Source organism: Hirundo rustica, chromosome 10 (assembly GCF_015227805.2).
Source record: "Hirundo rustica isolate bHirRus1 chromosome 10, bHirRus1.pri.v3, whole genome shotgun sequence".
In the NCBI taxonomy this organism is placed as follows: Eukaryota; Metazoa; Chordata; class Aves; order Passeriformes; family Hirundinidae; genus Hirundo; species Hirundo rustica.
Genome location: NC_053459.1, coordinates 18,764,952 through 18,785,879, shown reverse-complemented (window position 1 = coordinate 18,785,879; position 20,928 = coordinate 18,764,952). Strand labels below are relative to the sequence as shown.

At 38.9% G+C, this 20,928-nt stretch overlaps 1 protein-coding gene across 1 annotated transcript; it reads right to left on the bottom strand.

The window, feature by feature from the left end:
- Window positions 1–86: 86 nt before the first annotated feature.
- Window positions 87–18,581, bottom strand: CCDC39 (coiled-coil domain containing 39). Its single transcript, XM_040074183.2, has 20 exons — window positions 18,430–18,581; window positions 17,891–18,010; window positions 17,261–17,407; window positions 16,016–16,174; window positions 15,010–15,102; window positions 14,795–14,923; window positions 14,084–14,275; window positions 12,379–12,482; window positions 11,977–12,109; window positions 9,225–9,419; window positions 8,390–8,554; window positions 7,688–7,825; window positions 6,196–6,404; window positions 4,886–5,009; window positions 3,561–3,720; window positions 3,164–3,270; window positions 1,724–1,864; window positions 1,439–1,618; window positions 1,150–1,226; window positions 87–531 (listed from the first exon to the last, which is right to left on the bottom strand). Exons 1-20 carry the CDS (start codon window positions 18,538–18,540, stop codon window positions 372–374), a joined length of 2,844 nt encoding a protein of 947 aa, XP_039930117.1. The 5' UTR covers window positions 18,541–18,581; the 3' UTR covers window positions 87–371.
- Window positions 18,582–20,928: the final 2,347 nt, after the last annotated feature.

The following is a 20,928-nucleotide window of genomic DNA, read 5'->3' as shown; positions in this document are numbered from 1 at the left end:
TCTGCTCCATGGAACCCTGCTGTGTCTGTGAAGCCAAATGTATTGCATAGTCCCTAAGAGTAATGTAAAAAACACACCAAAAACCCAGCTTGAAGTAGAAGAGCAAGTTTTGCAACACCATTTATTGTCTAGGTAAGCTCAAGTGGGAACCCTTGGTTTGAGCTTTGGTGAGGATTTGCTTTACAAGCACTTGGAGGCAGCGGTTGTGTTGCTGAAGAAAAGGTGACACGGTTTACAGGGAGATCTGCAAAGGTGGCTGGCTGAACTACGTGACAATTGTACTTCAGCTGCAAGTTTTCCAGGTAACTCCATGGATGTAAGTTAGTTGCAAAAACTCAGAAATCTCAACCACTGTGGCATTCAAAAATTACTTAGGGCTTCTTGTGTACAGAAGTGCCAGAGGTGCTGCCTCTGCTGGCTGGCTGTGAGCCAAGAGCTGCTGCTTCCTCAGGGGTGGGGGTAGGCAAGGTCAGCTCCACCACTTTGGCTGATGAAGCCTGACTGGAGGCTGAAGATTTTCTACCGAGGAATCTGAAAGACAAAAATTTCCTAATTAGGATACCGAAATCCCTGCATCCAAAAGAGAGCGCAAGTGTGGCTCACAACAAAGCCATGTACTAGCTGTGTTCATTCGAGGTGAAACCCCCCCTAAAAGATCCCTGGAGCCACCACCACTGAATGGCTTCAGTAACCCCTGGGAATGTTGGATCATAACAGGGTCAGCATGGCACAGGCTCTGTTTCAGTATACCTTCAACAGGGGAAGAAGGTACCAGTAAAAGCATCAATATCTTCTCTAATTAGGAAGGGGTGTTCACTCTACCAAGTGTAAAATGTGGCTCAAAACTGTGCTTTTATAACATCAAACCACCTTTTTTTAGTCAGAGCACAGTAAACAAAACTAAATGTAATTATTCTGTAATTACTGGGTTTTGTAAACTCTGATGGCTGCTGAAGTAAACTTCCTCATATACTAGAAGATGTACTAAACTTAAAGGACAGAGTAAGGAGCAAGTTTTTACAGAATCTTGAGCAAAAAGACAATTGAGATGACCTTCAAGAGTAAAGAACTTGTTCATTTAAGGACTGATTTTGCTGTTTAAACTTCATCTTACAAAAACCTCAAAGCAACCCAAGAGATAGAACTTACCTGGTAGGAGGTAGTGAGCTCTGTGGGGACTGAGGAGTTTTACTGGGAGAAGCAGCTGTAGGAAGCTCCAAATTGAACTAGAAAATTCAAAAAGAAACAAGTTGACCTGATGTATAATAGGATTGAGGTATCAGGAGCATTTATAGTGCTTGGCATTTGAAGAGGTGTTGAAAGCAGGTGAACACTTCCCTGTTTTCCCATATTGTGAGTTGTCCTTGAAAGACAGTAGTGAGTGAGAGAGCTGGAGCTCTCACTCAGGATTTTGGTGGCAGTTAACTGGAAAGCTCACCTTGTCAAAGTACATTTGAAAGGCTGCAGTTAAAGCAGGATGTGCTTCTAGAACATCAGCTATCACTTGGTCGATGGTTCTGTTGAAGCCTTTCAGTTCACGAAGATGAATGTCTCTGTCTTCCAGTGTTTCTATTCCATCTTCCCTCTGAGACCGAATTTCTCTGGAGAGTTTGGAACACTTAACACAAATATTTTTAGAGCATTATTCTTATGAAAATACACTTTTTCAGAAACCTGCTAAGTTAAAACCACACAATTTAACCCACAGAGATAACACACAAACCTGTTTGATAACCCTCGCTAGTTTTGGCTTCTGTTCTTCAATGTCTTTCTTCAGTTGCAAAATAAGAGCTTGTTTTGCCTTCTTTTGCTCTTCAAAGAGGGCCTGCTGCTTCTGTATTACATCAAAGTGTTCTTGCATGGTCTGCAAATTAATTTGAACAGTAATATTAGTTTATAAAGCAGGTTTGGTATCCTTTCACTTTTTGTATTTGTGGAAGGGTCTTTTGTCATTACTACTTGTTTCTAAATGTAGCTCAAGCAATTATTGCTAGTGTTTACTCGAAACTTTCTGCCAGTCCAACTGTGTGGTGGATACAGACCTGGACAAAGAAACTTCCAGGTAATTTTCATCTCTTTTAGAAGTACTGTTAATAAAGTTACAGCTGTCTTTTCAGATGTTTCTCATAGTGGCTACAAATTATTTACTTGGCACCCTACCAATTTCCAGCACTAGCTATCCTGAAAACAACTCAAACAATGTTTCCTGTAGGGTAAGACGGATACCTTTGACAGGAATGAATAAAATCAGCTCCATAAGGGCAGCTGGGTTTTTAAAATAAATAAATAAAGCTTTAAAAAATTAAAATACAGGAATGGGTTTGCTGTAACAACTATTATATCCCAGGACTTACTCCCGGATGGAGATCTGTGTCCCTTTTCTTTACTTTAAGAAATAAAATCTCTGAAATAAGAGCTATGTCCTGTGGTGGTAGAAAAAGCAATAGGAATGATTGTTGACTGTAGGCAGTGACTCAGGGCTTAGGACAATCATGTGGAGTATGACCACGTGCCTGTGCTTCCTTCTGCCTAATAAAACTATAACTGAAATGTCACACATCAGAAATAAGTGTTGCTGTTTCTTAAGGTCCAAGTGGCTTTTTGATAAACAGGGGAACCATGAGTGAGTCCTTGCTATGGAGCCCAAAACCACAAATTTTTGTTTGCCCGCATTTAGTGCTCAGCCTGCTAAGTTGCAAGTCAGCTAATTTAGTCTTGTTTAACTGAGGCACCCTCAGTGCTAATAAAACTGAATCTGTTCCAGAAAAATCCTCGGATGTAGGTGCCAGAGGTCCCAAGCTGTGTGGATTTTAATCTGCAGTGCTGGGCAGGGTGATACAATAGTGGTGTGTGCTGCACATGAACACAGCTGCTTTAGTGGCTGCCAGAACAGCAGCAGGCAGTGCACGTGGGATTCTGAAACTTCTAGCTGTATGTGATTAAATACCTGAAGTTTTGGTGTGATTCAAGAAGATCCAAATAATCCCTTTTTGAAAGGGGATGTAGAGCCTTCTAAAAATCATATCTTAATAAAAGAGCAAAAAAAAAAAAAAAAAAAAAAAAAAAAAAAAATTGTAGCACAATTTCCAATTATTTCTCTAGGATGACTTGCATGGATTTAGCTACCTGCTGCAGTCTTGTCTGACTGGAACTTGTATTTTACCTGGACATTTTCCTGAAGTTCCTTGATCTGTCTTTGTTTTTTTCTGTATTTTTCATCAGCATCCCTTTTGTTCTGTTCTAGTTTCAATTTTTCCTCAAGTTCCTCACCTGTGATCCCAAACAATGAAGCAGCATTATTGCTGTGCATACAACTCAATTTTCACTAGGAAATAACTGCATCTCAGAATATTATTGGTGTTGGAAGTATTTCAGTGCCTCAAGGTCTGAGAGGTTTTTAAATATTCTCCTACTAATTCCAGATCACTGTGAAAAAGTAACAGACTTCATGGGGGAGAATGACTTAAGAGCTACTTGTTCCAGAGCCAGCAGAGGGCACAAAAGTTAAATGAGTATTATTTAGAATTAAGTTCTATTTTCTAATTTCTATTTTCACATACTTGTCTCAGCAACTGCCTTGAAAGAGTTTTTGTAGTTTCTGTTCCAGTTTTTAAGTACACACAAACTGTTTTCCATAGCTGTGATTTCTTTTTGAGCTTTGCAGATCTTTGCATCCAAATCATCACCTTCTTGTCGAAGTGCTTCCTTTTCCTGTGCAGCCTGAAAGCAAACCCAATATTTCAGGTGACTGCAGACATACTGAAAATATTAAGATAATTATACAGAAAATATTTATTAACAGCAATATTTAGGGGTTAAAACCACTTGAAGTGAGATTTGGGTGCCATGGGAACTGGAAGGAGGAGTCATTTACAGTACTGAGGCCTTTCATCCACGTGCATTTCGTTATGGGTACCCTCCTCTCTGTCTGAGCTCCCTTCGTCCTGCCCAGCAGCATTCACACCCTGCACAGAGCACTGTCTGTGCCCTGCACTGCTGATGTGAACCACAGCTCGTGTTCACCTCTGCTGCCTTCACCCACACAACCCAAGATTTGAGATTGTGCGTCACACAACCACTGAGAGACTCTTAGAAGTCATCCAGTTTGGGAATTAGTCACTTGTAACCCCTCATTGATCTGACCAGTAGGTTTAAGAAACAGCCAGGAGGTGATGTCCTAGAATCTCTTGGAAGATCTGTTACAGTGAAAAATCTCCAAAGGTGGAGAGGGTATTTTATACACCCACAGTGACCACTTGGTTTCTGCAGAGGCACAAATACCATCATTAAGAAATTTAACACTTAAGAGTAAGAAAAAGATGAACTTCAGAGCCAAGCTCACAGCTGGAAGTGTGTTGCTTTAACAGGAAATCAGAGAATTTGTGGAGATCAAAATAAACAGATCTTTGTTCCAGAACCAGGGTATTGCACTTTGGATAAAGATTGATTTTTCTCTTTTTTCCAGTGAAAAGCTGCAGTATACATAGGTGATTGGTAAGTGAAAGGGGAAAGCAGACATTCTTCAAGATATAAACCCCTTAGGGTAAAATGAATACCTGGAAATAACTCTGACAGGTAGAAGAAGTTAAGGTCATGTGAGATTCCAAGAAAGTTTTTTCCAGTTGATAGTGGATTATTAGTGGATTATCACTTGACTAGTAATTCTTGTGTATTTGTAAATTAAGGAGCACTGAAGTGAAGTTTTCAAACTGCTCAGAATTAAGGCTCCATGTAAATTCTTGTGAAAATACTTTTATTACATTATGTCAGATAACATAAAAACAACTAGACTCAAAGTGGGCAGTAGGCAAGGTGGTTGTGTAAGAGCCCAGGGAAATCTACAGCTTAAATAATTGAATTATAATGAATGCTGTTGATAAAATACCTTAATTACATAGTAGGCCTGACTTTTCATCTCCTCTCCTTCAGGTGGCATCATGGAAAGGGTAAAAATTTCATATCTGCGTTTCAGTTTCTCAATTTTCCATAGGCGATCTTGAAATTCAGCACTGATTTGTTTGGGGAGAAAATAAATGGGTTGAGAAAGTGTTTGGTAGCATTTTGCGGGCAGTTCTTGCTGCAGCAGTTTAAATTCCTGGTGCTATCCCAGCAGCCTGTACCAGGAATTGTGCTGCTACAGGTCTTGGTGGTTTTCTGTGTTCTCCCAGCCACAAACATCCCTTGTTCTGGTTACCTGTGTGCCTTTTGCAGTTCTAAATGGAGTCAAATCAGTTTGCACATCCCAGATCACTGCACCCTGGGAGGCCGTGCCCCAGCCCTCTCCCCGTATTTACAGGTTTGGCTTTTCACTCGCAGAGCTGCCCCAGCTGCCCCCTGCTGATGGTACCTTAACATTCCCACGGCAGGATGAGTGTGAGGAGCAGCCCCAAATCCAATTCTCTGCAAGAGTGAGGTGATACCAGAGGAAGAGGGGCACAGTCTGTGCTCTCAGCCGCATTAAATCACCTAAATCACTCTAATTCCCATTGTGAGGGGGTGCTCAGCAGGCCAGTTCAGCTGCAGGAGTGTTCATTTTTGGCTAAATCTAGATACTGGGATTTCAGGGCTAAAACCATCCCAGATACTTTGGAGTGATTATTACAGGAGGATAACGTTATTTCTGTCACTGCTTTATAAGGGAGTGCATATGTAATTAATAAGATTTAATTTTTTATATAGGATACATAATGGAAAGCTCATTAGTTAAACAAGAAAAAGCCCAACCAAACAAAACAGACCACAAAGCAAACCAGTATTACTGTTTGAATCAAAGAAATGACAGCTTTATCAAGCAGCTGGGAGTAAACCTTCTTTAACAGCAACTTTTGTGTTTCATATACTTTGGCATACCTCCAGACACATGGTTTCACATGTCCAGATTATTTTGAAAAAGGCAGGGTTACACACACAGTGTTTACTCTAAAGAAGATGTCTGTGGCTGAGGTTTTCTCTCATTTCTGCTGAAGCTCCCCCGTCACAGCATGGCCACTGATCTCCTGTTCACCGAGGGATTAAAGCTGCAGCCTGGGGGTCACACATGGGGTCTCTTGCTGACCTCAGCTCTCTTGGTAGATAACTTTGACCAAGATTTATTTAATTTCTCTAATGGTGAAGCTGGGTAAAATACTTCTCTTTTCAGAAAGTCCCCATAAAAAAAGTTCAGTCAAAGGTACAAGTTTAATTTCTGTAAGTTACCTCATGCGATGTCGTTCCTGATCCAGCAGTCTTATCTGGGAATCCAGCATTGCCTTTTGGATCCTGATTTCCTCAGATCTCTCTGTTATGACTTTCTTTAACTCCAGTTGTTGTTTTTCCAGTGTTAGAACTTTCTCTGCTTTATTACACAGAGCATTTCGAAGGCGTTTCAGTTCTAGTTTTAAGAGATTATCTTCAACCATCATCTCCTAATAAGTGCCAAATGGTATCAAAATAAGAAATCATTTTTTAATTAAGATTATTTATAATTTTGTAAGTTAATATTTATTCATTATTTTACTTTTAATTTATAAACAACTGTAAGACTTGTTTTGCTCTGCATTTAAAAATCTTGTCATTTTCTCATTTGCTGACAGTTTAACATGGTGACTGTGATGGGGGTAGATTGTTTCCTGAATGGTCTTATAAAAATTCATCAGAATTTCTACTTCAGGCTGAGTTTTGGGTTATTAGACTTGTCCTTCTACAACTTTTTCAGTTTAGGTGGTTTCAAATAAAATAAGAGACCTTAGAAGGAGCTCACTTGGGCCATTAAAACTGTCTTGGAGTATATTCTAGATTCTGTAGATTCTGTCTACAAATCATGTAGTTACATGAGCAAATATTGAATATACCAAAGCTCATGAAAAGCAGCAAGTGGTGAACCTCATTAGCATGCAAATACATTAAATCGTTCTTTTAAATTCTCCGATGATTCCAACTCGACCAATTTTTATCCAAGCGCTTTTAGGTCATCAGCTTTTTTTGTTCCCCTAAATTTCATCCCCCCCCAAAAGTTCCATGTTTAGGAAAAGAGTTTTCATTGAGGAGGAAGTGCACAAGTTAAGTCAAAGGCAAAACTCTTTCCCCTGCTACTTAGACTCTGCTTTTTCTACTATGTTAGTGTTTCCTTTAGGAAGGCCAAAGCTTACTGCAGATAAAAACCTGTGCTATAATTGGAGGATTGGGTACTGTACTTTTCTGTTTATCAAAATGTGAGGAAAGGATTTACACTTTCTTTCTAATTCCTTAAACTAGATTATAAATTGATTCAAACAATCTGTTAGAAAAAAATGCTTACAGTTTAATAACAATACTGTGCCAAACTTATTAGTAGGCATCATAGATTGAGAGTAAAAGCAGTGTTAAGAAAAGACATCCTTGAACAGCAAATATATTTTCTATTTTAAAGGTAACTGTTTCTCAGGGAAAAAAAAAACAACAATATCCACTGACCTGGTGGATATTGTGGTATAAGTAATGTGGGATTAAATTGATATTCATCAAACTTTATGCTGTGTAGAGAGGAGAAGCAACACTTTGCCCAGTAAGATGATAGTGAGGAAGATGACTTCGAAGTTTGGGAAAGAAATGTAAACTAAAAAACTACAGGAAGTGTACTTATGGATGTGATGACGTAGCACTGTGGAAGGCAAATTACATCCTGAACAAACAAGTGTTCTGTATTAGGAATTGCAAAATAATACTGTACCTGCTTAATGTGTTTTGCTTTTCTTAACTCCTGAAGTGATCTCTCATTGAAAAGAGTTAGTTCTTCTATCTTCACTATCAAACCACTTGTTTCTTCTCTTGTCTTATCAATTGTTCTCTTGGTGATTTGGATATCATTCTGTTTTGAGAGAAGTTATGAATATATATTTTACCTGGTTATATATATTGAACTTATTTCAGTGAATGTAAATTGCAACAAAAGCTACCAGTTATTTTTCAATGAGATGTATTTAAGTTCTGGAACCAGGAACCATCATCATGATGTGTCCAATATGCTGCTCTGCAAACTGCCTGGGGACTTTGGACAACTTTAAATGCAACTGTACTTACGAATTTATGAAAACTATAAAAGTACTAGCTTTACAAAGCAACATTCTCATATTTCTGCATGGGCCTAATGATAAACTCAGACATTTGCAAGCAGGGAGTTACATGTTGATGAAAGCTCAGCTTGTCTTTCCAATACTCAAAGCTTGTCTTCATGCTAAGGTGTCTCACTTGGGCAGTAATAATCTATTTTTCTGGAAATTATAGAGAATTTATGACGTTTTCCACATGGATTACACAAAGGTCAGATTCCCTTTAGTCTAATACCAAATTCGTAATTACTAAGACCAAATCTTCTTAATTCGCGGAGGTTTCTAAATGATACACGGTCAAAACGATGTTCTAAGGAAGTTACCTGAAGTTTCCTGTACAGTGACTGTAGAACATCATATGCCTTTTTCTTTTCTTCTAAGGTTTTCTTAAGTTCAGCAACTTTTCCTTCCAAAACTTCTTTTTCATCTGAATTAACCTCCCCTTCTAACCGTGACAGCCGTCTCTGTATTTGCTGAATATAAAAATCCTGTTAAAATAAATTTGAAGAGAATTAATAGTCTGAGATAAGCAACAAACTTGGATCTAAGTGTTGGCTTTAGGACAGCCACCAAATTAAACTATTGTTTTTATAATAGTTTCTGGCTTTTAGACATCATTAGCAAAATATCTTAGATGACTGATGAGCAGTGATGGTTTGGGGTAATCTTCCATAAGAATCACAAAGCACACTCAGCACAGGCTGCTGGAGGGAGGCTTACAATGGACTTGCCATCTTGTTGCTACCAGTGGATGCTGATATAAAAGAGCAATTTTTCAAAGTGGTGCATAGGAAATGTGCACATAATCCAATTAGTAAATAACAGGATTTTGGCATGTACCTCTTGTATTGCTTTAAAAATATACCCTGAGGTGTCTGTGGTTCAGAGGGATCAAAGTAAAGAATGGATTTTAGGAATTAGTGGGAAAAGAAGCAGATCTAAAAAATAATGAAACACGCAAGTGCAAAATGTACGCAATACTTTGGCAAGTTTCAGTAATTTCAATTTTATCTGTACATCTAGAAACAGAAATAAATGCAGACTTCAAATGATACTGCATAACATTTCCAAAATGGTAAACTGTTAAAGGTTATAGAATTTAAGCAATGTGCTATCAGTAGACTCGAGAAACAATCATAGCATGAATATATATTTTACCTGGTTATATATTAATTCTTGTTGTTTTAACAGATCTGTGTCAAGTCTGCGCAGTCGACTCTTGAGATTTTTAAGTGATTTTTGACCTCCCTCAATTTCTGCCAGAACAATCTTTTCCTTATCACTCTGCACTTTTAACTCCTGAGACTTCTTGAAAAACAGATCCTTTAACTGTCTCATTTCATTTTCCTTTTCCTGGTGACAAATTGATCAAGTAGAAGAAAGAAGTAATTAATCACATCAGAATTAATTTCTGAGGGATTATTTGTTTTTATTAATCATATATAGAAAACATTATTATTACTATATCCATTAATATCAACATGGAATTTTGTAAGTCTTCAAAATGGTTGGCAAAAAAACTTATTTGACTTAAAGAGAAAGTAATACTTTTTATTCATTTTTTTTAAAATTTAATCCTGCCCTACCATTACATGACTTTTTTTCCCAGTTATAGGAATGCTACTCTTTTCAGCCTTTCAGAAAACTAAATTCCTGTCATTCTCCTTACTGCCCAGCATCTGTGAATATTTGAGAAATATAATACAAAGCCTTGCAAAGGTTTGTTAAATCTTGTAACACTCTGTGTGCACGTATATGTACGTGTGTGTTTGTCTAAGAAGGAATAATTTACATTCAGCTCAAGTCTGGTATGGAATTTGAAGATGTACATTTAAATTAATATGCAAAACACCTGAGAACTCACTTTTCTACACTGATTAACAATGTGTTTATTCTGGATTTAATATGTATGTAACTCTCTTGCTGGCTTAAATAATGGTGGAAGATAATTTAATGCCTTCTCTAAGGGTTTGTAATCACATTCTACCCAACTGAATTATTTTTTAGTTGAACTTGCTGTAAGTGCAATTCTAAATTCAAAACTCAGGATGTAAAAGGCAAGTGTCAGTTTAATATGAAATTATTTTGGACTGTTGCACATGTCACTGGGCTTTGCATCATACTTGAACAAAAGAACTTCTGGAAGCAAACTGGTTTTTAAGCACGTGCCAAATGCAGAGCTGTATTTCTGAAGCTAATGACAATTATAAATTCATCCCCTGATAATGGATCACAATTTGACCTTCACTTCATGGTTTTTATTGCATATCTAAATTAATTTATTTAACAGAAATTGTTACTCTCCCTTTAAGTGAGGTTGTTAACAGAAATAAGATATTCAATAAGCCTCGCTGTGCAACAGTGTTTTGCCACAAATTGAAGAGGGAGAAGTACCACAGAACTGGAGAGCAAAACAGTGACATTTCATCCACATTGTTCCTGTAAATATCTCTTCACAGTAAATTAACAGATGCAGCAAATAGCCATGTGTGTCTAATGGTGATGGAAGGGAGGCTTCTGACTAATGCATTACAGACATTGTTCAAGAACAGTTCATCCTAGCTAAAATATTCCCCTGCAGCCACGGAGCTGCCAAGCTCAATGTCATCTTAGGTTATCCGCCACAGTCATGGGTAAAGAAACCCTGCTAAGGCTTTTGCCACCCTGGAAACTGTCTTAAGGGGAAGCAAAGAATGAAATATTACACCATTACTTGTTTTCAAATTATCTGAAAAGCCAAAACAGTAAGGCCTGTAATTTAAGTAACTCTACAAAGGAAAGACAACCTGTCTCTATTTTCTGGAAGTATATTTAAAATGTGTGATTAATGCCTGTGAAGTTAAAAAGTTTGAAAAATGACATTCAGTCTACTGCAAGGCATTATTTAACATGCATGCTGTAGGAAACACAAAATAGGGAAGAAAACTAAAAGAGCATACATTGGTATGAAAGAGCATGCAGAGGTACAGCTTTGTTGTCAGCCACGTGGGACACCTGCTGTCACATTAATTTAACCTAGTCATTCTAGAGCAATGAAAACTTCAGCTTATCCAGTGCTCAGTTGTCCAGCAAAATGTTAAAGAATATTTCTGTTATGTTCAGTCAGAAGCTAAGTAGTGAAAATACTTTAAGAGAATTAGTAGCAAAATGACAATGCAGTATAAGCAGTTCCCGAAATGCAGGGAAGTTCAGAAGATTGCATTACAACACTGCATTTATTCAAAAGCTCTTTACAGCTAAGCAGATGATAATGAATTTTTTCCTATACTTAATTTGCAACCTAAGAAGTGGGGTTTTAATTTTATGAAAGTATTATTAGGCATGTTAAAAAAAATAGTCACCTTAATATAGCTTGTATATGCCATTTCCCAGATCAAAATCCTTATTCACAAAAATGAATCTAAAGTAAGCCAGTAATTATTTAACAGTCCACAAGATAGATGTGTCAGAGTATCTTGTCGTAGAATTAAAAACATGAAGAGCAGACCAGGTCAGCCAAATCTGCTTAAAAGATTTCTAAATATTTTTAAACTGTTAGCCAAAATCACAGCTCTTTGCAGGTTTATAAATTTAGGTGGTGTTTTACTAGAGCCAAAAAGTTTTTGGTGGCAGTGATACTGAAAAGTCATCCTGACAAGATTCTCAGTCTTTACACACCTTATTGATGGGTATCAGTACCCTGAACAAATACAGTTGGAATTACTAGGAACATTTCTTTTCCTCCGGAGTTTTCCCAGCACAGACATATCTACATGCACACTAGCTTCAGTATTTGATGAAATTGCTACATGTCATATCAATACTTTAATTTCATTTTAACAGATTTTCAAATTAAGGAAGTAATTTTAAAATATAAAGCTTGCAAAAACAAACAACTCCTCATTTCTAGAAACCACGAAAAAGATTTTACCTCAACACTTTTTTCTTCTTCTTTCAATATTTCTTCCAACCTCAAAGCTTTCTCTTCTGCACTGAGTGTCTCGTCAATCACAAGCTTCAGTTTATAAGAAAGACTTGCATTTTTTTCATTAAGAAATTTTAATCTAAACAAAATGACAGATGTTAAATGCAGATTGCCCAGACAATGCTGCCAAAAGGAAGCAGCAAATCTGACTGAGCAGTTGTCTCAGTCTAAAATTCAACCTATGATAAGCAAGGCCCAATTGTTTTTTTTCCCCACCCTTTAAAAACAAGGGTTACCAGGAGTATTTTGCCTAAATTACCAAGTGCCAAATCTGTGCAGGACATGAAGTAACCAGAAAGTTGTATTACTAATCCTTACAAATGTTATTTTTAAAGGTCTGTTTCTTACCTGGCTTGTTTTTCCTGAATTTCTTTCTTCAGAATGGTTATTTCTGTTCTCAAAGACTCTAGATCAGAAGAAGTTCTGTTCACAATGGATTTCAAAGCCTGCAGCTAATTAATTACAAAATCGAGAAAGCAAGCTCTTATTTACTTTGGTACATGTTAAGATATTTAAAATTATATTTTCCTATTTATTGGAAAGTATTCCATTACTTTTAAACAGTGCTCTCCAAATGAGGAGTGCTGCAAATTCTGAGGACCATAAATTGGCCCAGCTAGTAAATTCAATAGATTAATTACATAGTGTGAGTACCGGGGGGGAAAAAAAAAAAAAAAAAATGGAGAATATAGAATGAATTATGAGCTGCAATTCTTGTCCAACAGCATCTGTATGAGTGGAACCATGGTTTTATAGTGCACAGCTGAGTTTGCATGGATAACCTTATATATCTAATAAACATTTCTATGTCAAAGAAAAAACATGAAATTATTTTGATTAAGATCACTGCGACAAAAATACACAGATATTTAATTTGGTAAAAAATACATGACAGCATACACTCATCAAATAGGATAGGAATACTTTACAATCAGTAGCTCTTTCATCTTCACAGTATCACTTAGCAGCATAAGTTCAGTTGTTTTCACTTTCATAGATGAAGAAAACTGATCAAGGGCATGTATAGCAGGTTTCTTAGAGGTCAAAAGTTGTTGGCTGAACTGTCTCCTTCTTTCCTTGTTTCTTACATGCATCCCACAAATGTTCTAATTAGGGGAGGCTGTTCTATTATCCCATCACGGAGTATTAATTGTGAAAAACTTTAAGCCAGAATCTCACAGCTTGAGATGAAGACCAATTCTACAAACCCTCAAGCTTGCATGAATTATAGGGTAATCTAATAGCCTACCCCTTGTTTGAGCTACCTACAGTTTAATTAGGAGATCAATCTATGAAACACCTGCTACAGAAAACCTATCCAAAGTTAAGGCAACAGCAGATGCAGGGTTTTTTCAAAAATCACTAAGCTTGCTGAGTACCCCAGTGTTATCATTTTCTTGTTAAGAAAAAACTTACTCAGGTAATACAAGTGTATCCCTTCTCAGCAGAGCCATGAAACTAGAATTACTTCTTAGAAATACTTCTACAGACATTTAAGTAATTAAGCAGTGCAGCTCATTTCCAGATTTAAGTGTAGATTCAGTATGGACAGCATCAAGCATGGCTTGTTCACAGGGCAGCCCTGTCCCAAAAGCCCGGTGAAAGCACTGGGTGTTTTCCACAGGAATTGTAACCTGAATACCAGGCCACCAACACACACTTCTGAGAGCACAGGACAAGAATTGTTTGGAATCTGGAAGAGATTCCTCTCATCTTTATACAACACTGCAGGCTATATGCTAAAGGAAAGAAGTCTCCTGAGAAATCTAACAGTGTCGGACCATTTAAGAGAAAATTCATCCATTTTACACCTACACAACAGAGAATACATCCCAATCTTTTCATCACTCTCAATGACAGGATTAAGTTGAGGGTTCAGATCCCAATAAACAAGAGTTGGCTCAGAAAAGCAACATTTTGCCGAATTATTAAGAGCTTAGTATAAAACCAGAGAAAAGGAAATGCTATTCCTGTATTTCCTCCATCTGGTCCTCAGTTATAGCTTCAATCTGTTTTCCTGAACTCTTTGGTCAAGAACACTTTTGGTCCTTACCTCATCCTGCAGCTGAGCCCTGCGAGCATCCTGAGTCTGGAACTCCTTTCGGAGGCTGTTTGCTTCCCGCTCAGCAGTAAAGATTTTCTTTTCATATTCCATGTTATTAACAGTTTCATTTACTAAAAAGGTAGTCTTCTCTCTCAGCAAAATTTCTTTGTTCCGGATCTCCTGTTTTATCTCTGCAATTAGCTATCGGGATAAAAGCTTTTTAGATTTGTTTGTGTTAGTTAAGAAGTGTTAGATTAATAAAGGGTACAAGCAGAAGATCAATTCCCATTATGATTACTATTTGCCCTGAGACAGCCCAGTTATCATTCTTAAAATTACTTTATTTCATGGATACATCACACCAAACACTACAGTGGTTTTGGACTGGAAACTTCTAAAGTATTCCAATAATTTAAAAACAAAAAGACACTGTAAAAATCTTATGAAAATAAAATAGTTCTTGATTGATTGAATTGGGAAAAAAAAAAAATAGCTAAGCAAAACTTCAGGTAGATGTGAAACAGATGAAATTAAACAAGAAAATTACCAGCATTAATGATGCTTACTTTACCTGACAGATTTATAGGTACTCAGTGAAAACTCTGCATTTTGAAAGGTTAAGTAAAACATCAGCTACCCAGAAAATTATACTGCAATTTTGAGGTTAAAACCCCACATCAAACCCAAACCCCAGATATGGATCAGTTACAGCAGTTTTACCAAAGCACATTGATCAATCTCCTGATCTCTTTTCTGCATCTGATGGATTGCATTTTCCCACTGTCTGATGACTTCTTGCCTTTCTTGATGAACCCTGCGAAAATCTTCAGCTGCCCTGTCAAGCTCCATCTGTTTAAAAGAAAGCACCTCCATGATTTCTGAAGTTAAAAATGTCACAAATAAACAAGGGATCTTTGAGAACCTTAAGCACAAACCTGAGCTGTCATGGTTTCTGTAAGCTCATTATCCAGAGCTCTGCGCTTCTGGTTTGCTTCTGTGGTCAACTTTTCTATTTGAAGGGTTAATGTCTAAAATGAAAGAATGTGAAAATATTTGAAAATGAAGTATTTGAAAATAAATAGATCACATTTTATAAATTCTCAAAGGCCTGCTACAATCAGGGTTTAAATTATGGAGGCATCAGTTTTATTGCTTTAGAAAACAAAAAATTGACAGTGTAGCCTCCCAAATTTTCAGGCAATACAAGTGGCCATAAGAACCAAATTGCAGCAAGGCCAAAGTAACACTCCACTATGTGTAAATGTGTGTGTGGTGCCCTTGGCATACAGCAGTGAGAGTTTGTGTAAACCAAAGATTGTGGGTTAAGTATTTAATGAGTAAAAATCAAATTTCTCCTCACTCTAGTTGAAGGCTAAAAAGAATAATAACTAGGGTTACTTATCTCTACATTAATAATATACTTGGGAACTCACCCTTATAGACTCTGAACTTTTGACTGGAATTCCTCTCTATACAGATATATATGTTTATGTCTTCTATTATTCCAGGTAGCTTTACTGAAGTAGCTGTAATTTGTCCTCAGCAATATTAATAAATTCAGTTCTAAAGGGAAATCCCACACTATTTGCTCATACTTGGTGTGAATTTTTGAACAAATTCCTCTCAATTCAGTGGCACTGCTTTCTAGACTTTATAATCTATTTGTGCACCTTCTCAAAATATCTAAATTTAAGTCTTACCCAGATGAATAAGCAAATTAATATCTTCAATTATGTCTCTCATTATTGTAAAACCTGTTCTCTCAACTTCAAAATGAGCCTCATATGGAATTGCACTGTTGTGCTAAATGGAAACCAGTTTCAAAGCAGTGTTGTACAAAATCTTGTCTTCATTTTATCTGACTTTATGACATAACAAGGTCTTCAAGTGATAAAATGGTTCTTCCTTTGTTTTCTGAAAATTGCTGTCATTTCTACTTACTCCTAGTTTCCCTTCATCTTGCAGTGCATACTTCTGGATTGCAAGAGCATCATTATCTGTACGATTTAATTCCTTTAGCCAGCTCTCCAGAAGTTCCTCATCCAAGTTCATCTGTTGTTTTAAGTTTTCCAGCTTCTTAGTGGTTTTATTTATAGTATTCTAACAAAAGAAGAGAGAATTAAAAGGTTCAATACCAAATATATAATATCCATTGAATAGTAATTAAAGCAACCAGTTCAAGCTACTGTAACAAGTCTACCCACATCTTGTCCAAAGGATCGATAGTTTTCTTTTTTATTACTTGTGAGTTATACTTGAGGAATGCTATTGGACATCCTAGCCTTAAAGAGGAAACAAGACAGCAGGTTGCCACAAATTTAAAATGCAAATAATTTTAAACAGAGAAGTCAGCCTCTGGCAAGGTATACCCATCTGCAGGGTATTTATTCCATATAATAAACTCATCTGAGGCTTCCAAAGGTGAAGCTTCTCCCCCACTCATTAAGACCCAGTTGTTAGACTTTTATCCTGCATATCAATTTTCAAATTTGACCTCTTCACATGACTGTGAAGAGACTTCCTGACACAAAAATGAGAGAATCTAGATCCAGCTGAACGGTGTGAATATCTTCATCCTGCTGCCCATTCTGAGAGACTGGAGATTACAAACAGACTTAAGAAGAAAAAGAACAAATTAAAACCAATATAATTAAATAATTAATGAATAGAATTAAATAATTAAATATAATTAAATAATTTAATAATGAATAGAAACAAAAGGAGACAGTTCCAAACCCAGAAGACCACCTGTTAATGAGTAGCATTAGATTACTTTGTAACTTAAACCAAATCTTTGCTCTTGAAATCATGACCCAAGTTTTATTTTATGTAGAGAAGAAGATTTGCCACCAACCATTTGATTTTTAAAGCATTAGGAAAATACCTGTGAGCATTAGAAATACAGCGATATGGATGTGTGGCTGTATATCTGGCATTAAGAACAAAATTCTTTCAATATCTAATTAAAATTTGCAAAGTCTTGACCAGTCTATGCAGTAACATCCTCAGTGTCACTCTACTTGCCTACACAGGGAAGAACCCATCCAGATCATCTACTACAGTTTATAAACGTTAATTATAACTAGCTATTCTTGACTTATAATACTGTAGCTGTGTGTGCAAGTGAGGATAAGCCATAAAATTTTGCAATATAGGTGTTCCCTTCCAAAAAATTTCAAACCTTACTTCTTGAATGTTTTTCTTTTGTCTCAAGGAAGCCAGCTCATCTTTCAGTCGTTTTATGTCGTTTTTGAGACGTCCATATTCTCTCTCAGCAAGAGCTTTAAAGTGATGTTCAGTTTCAATTTCATTCTCTTTGGCTTTGTAAAGAGACTGCAGAATAATAAAGTTCAGTATTTTACAATAAACAAAAGGCATACATCAACAAACTTTTCAGAGTGTAAGACTTAGATCTTGACCATCTAACTTTATTTTTCATGTCTGTGAATTAAGTCTTCACCAGCATTTCACACCTAATTCTTCACAATTATAAAGATTATAATTTTTTCCCCCTACCCTGGTGTTTTCCTTGACTATTTTTTTTTTTTTAATTAATATCTACAAAAGTCACCATTCAGGAAGATTTCTAAAATGAACCCTTCCTGGCTTTTTCCTAGGTACAGTAATTTGCATTTGGATGGCCTTAATGACCATCAAATAATATCACTGAGGTACATAGTTCAACTTCTGTTTCCTGCGGAAATCCTGGAATAAAGGCATAACAAATTTCTGACAAAGCTGGCAAAATAAATAGGGACACCAGCCACAGAGAGATACTCAGGTTACAAAAAGGATCTACTAGAGGTGGTGATTTACCTGAGAGAAGCTTATCTCTTGTCTCACGTTTTTCAAATGAGACGCCATTGCTTCTATGCGCTCCTCAAAGTTGGTCAACTCATTCTGCAGGTTCTCTTTTTCCTTCTGCACCTTCTGCAGCTGTTGAAGAGTTAGAATCGTCAAGTTACTGTGAAATGCTTATTACCTGCAATTACCTAAAAGCAGTCATTGCAATCATTAATTAAAAAAAAAAAAAAAAAAAAAAAAAAAAAAAAAGGTAAGAAGTGGCTGCCACATTCCTCCAAAGCAGAGAAATGAGGGATTTCAGGAGAACACCCGGAGCTTTGCTATGGGAACGGACAGCTCGCACTGCTCCTCCTGCGGGGCTCGGGGGATGCGGGTGCATGGCTCCCACGGGAGGCGGGATCGCCCTCACGATTCCCTGCGTAGTTCCGCGGAACTCGTGATGTTTCCTTCTAACCCTGCATCCCTCCATCCCTGCATCCCTCCATCCCTCCCTCCGCGGCCCCGGGGGAAGGGCGGGCTCCTCTCGCTGCCGGCCGCGGCCCCGCGCTCACTTCGTTCTCCAGCGCCTTGTTCTCGGCGTTGGCCACGGGCACGGCGTAGCCGGGCTCCCACTGCAGCTCGGCCAGCACGGAGGCGGCGGAGGGGCCGTACAGGCTGTCCATGGCTGCGGGGAGGCGAACAAGGGCCGGGGCTGCGGCGGGGCCGGGGCTGAGGCGGCTCCGGGCGCTCGGCAACGGCGGCAACGGCGGCTCCGGCCGGGAGGGGCCTCGGGCGGCGCCGCCCCCGCTGCTCCGCGGGCCGCGCCGGGCCCGGGGTGCGGCCTGCGGCCCGCCGCCATGGGAGCCGCTCCTGGCGGGTCAGCGGGCCGGGTCGGGGTGTGCCGTTCGGGGCCGTGCTGCAGAGCAGGGTGTCAGCCCCAGAGCCGCTGGCAGCACCTCAGAGCCCCCGGGTTCCCTGCCAGAGCCAGCTGCACCGGGGCTGCAGCCGGCAAAGGGGCGGCTCGTCTGGCGCTGGGGACGCCAAATGGGGCTGGGGCTGACAACACCCGCCACTGATGACACCGACTGACAGGTGTCTGCGAGGGTACACTGTACACGTCCTGTTCCTGAACAGGCCTTTGGCATTGCCTCCACAGCTGACGGGTGGGTTTCCTGAGCCACGCTGCGTTCAGGTGACTGCAAACACTGATGAAATGTCCTTGTGAACTTGCCTGTCACCTTTTGAAACCGTCTGTGCTTCTGGGCTGCAAATTACCCCCTGCCACCGAGTTCCACAATCGCAGACCAAGACAGATGCAAAACTCTTGGCAGGAATCACCGAGTCCTGTATAGAATGGTTTTTGGTCGGTCTTCCACTAGACCAGGTTGCTCAGAGCCCCATCCAACCTGGCCTTGAACTCTGCTGGGGATGGGGAATCCACAGCTGCTCTGGACAACGTGTGTCAGTGTCTCACCAGCCTCACAGAAAAGAACTTCCTCCTAATATCTAATCTAAATCTTCTCTCTTTTATTTTGTATCCATTCCTCCTTGTTCTGTTACTACATACTCTTGTAAAACGTCCCTAAAAAATGAGGGGTAGCCTTGATGCAGAAGCCCTCCATTGGTGACAGCTGCCTGGCTAAAGCATCTGAAAAGACATTAAAGGAATTAATCAAAGCATGATTCAAAGGTGCCTGAGCCAAACAGCAATAAGCACTAACAAATGTTTGGGAGTTGGTTGGGAGGAGCAAGGACTTTGCAGTGAGATTTCTTACAAACATGGGCCCATGGCAGACTAGCAGCACAGACCACAGAAGACATTGGTCTTGCTGCATATCTATAAATGTACTATAGGATATTTTTAGAGAAGAAAGTTTGCTGAAGGAGAGTGAAAGTCAACCCTGATGAGGATGCACCAAAAGCATGACTTGAAGTGTTGTGCAGGTTATTGCTGCTCATTTCACTGATCATCCCCTGAGAACAGTCCTGCAATATTCTTGAAGTTTTGAAAGAAAAAAACAAACCACAATATATGGGGGCAAGAGTTTCTTAAAAAATAAAGGAATGGTACAGGGCTCAGTGCCTCAATCTACCTGTGAAAAAAATATAGAAGTCATGAGGAAGATCTTTTTTGCCTCTTGCCTTACCCAGCATGGTTGGTTGTGGATGCCTGTAAGACGTGCTGAATAATATTTCTGAAGAATCAAGGAAAATGTAGTGTGTTGAGACAGTAATTGGCAGCAAGCAGCCTCCTGTCACCTTCCTGTTTGCCCTCTGGGAGGTACAAAGTTGTGCTGGCTGGTGTCCTGTGTTTTGATCTTGCTGTACACTTTTGCAGTCTGCAGCTCAGTGATGATGTGTCTGACTGTGAGAAAGATGTGCTGAGTACAGTTAGTGTCTTCCAGAGGAACGTGGGATGATTGGACCTTCGTTACCGATGTGGGCAAGACAAAGATTTAGATTATGCAGAAAGATAGCTGAGATACATGGCCATTTAGAAGAAAGGAAACTTCTACAGGCAGAAAATTCAGACTTAAGATAAATATATAGATATATGTAGATAGATAGATATATTCCTGATTCTAGCATACATGGAGGAGACTTCTAGAAGCTGGACATCTGTAACCAGGTGTCTTTTCAAAACGAAATCTTAGGACCAGCAGCTCACAGCACTGTGTCAGAAATGGGGATCAGCACAAAGGGATCAGTGCAGAGGTGGTGGAGGGGTGTGACGACAAGGAGGGAGCCTCAGCTGAGCCTCAGCTGCTTGGGCAGTGTCGAATGAGTGCCTGGCCTGGAGAGGACTGAGCCTTTTGGCTGTCTCAGGGGTGGTGTGCCAAGAGCCACCTATTGCAGAGTGCAGTGAGGTGGCCTGGCTCAGTGGAAAGGTGGAATTCCAGACACTACAAGCTACTAGAGAGACAGCAGAGACTGCAATGGCACATCTCTGTGTGCATATTAGGGTCCCCTTCCTTTCCTATCCAAAATGAGAAGCTCCTTTTACTCACTATGTGTGAAGAATAAATGCAATTTTCCTTGCAGGGGTTTTAAACTGACACCTGTAATTCATT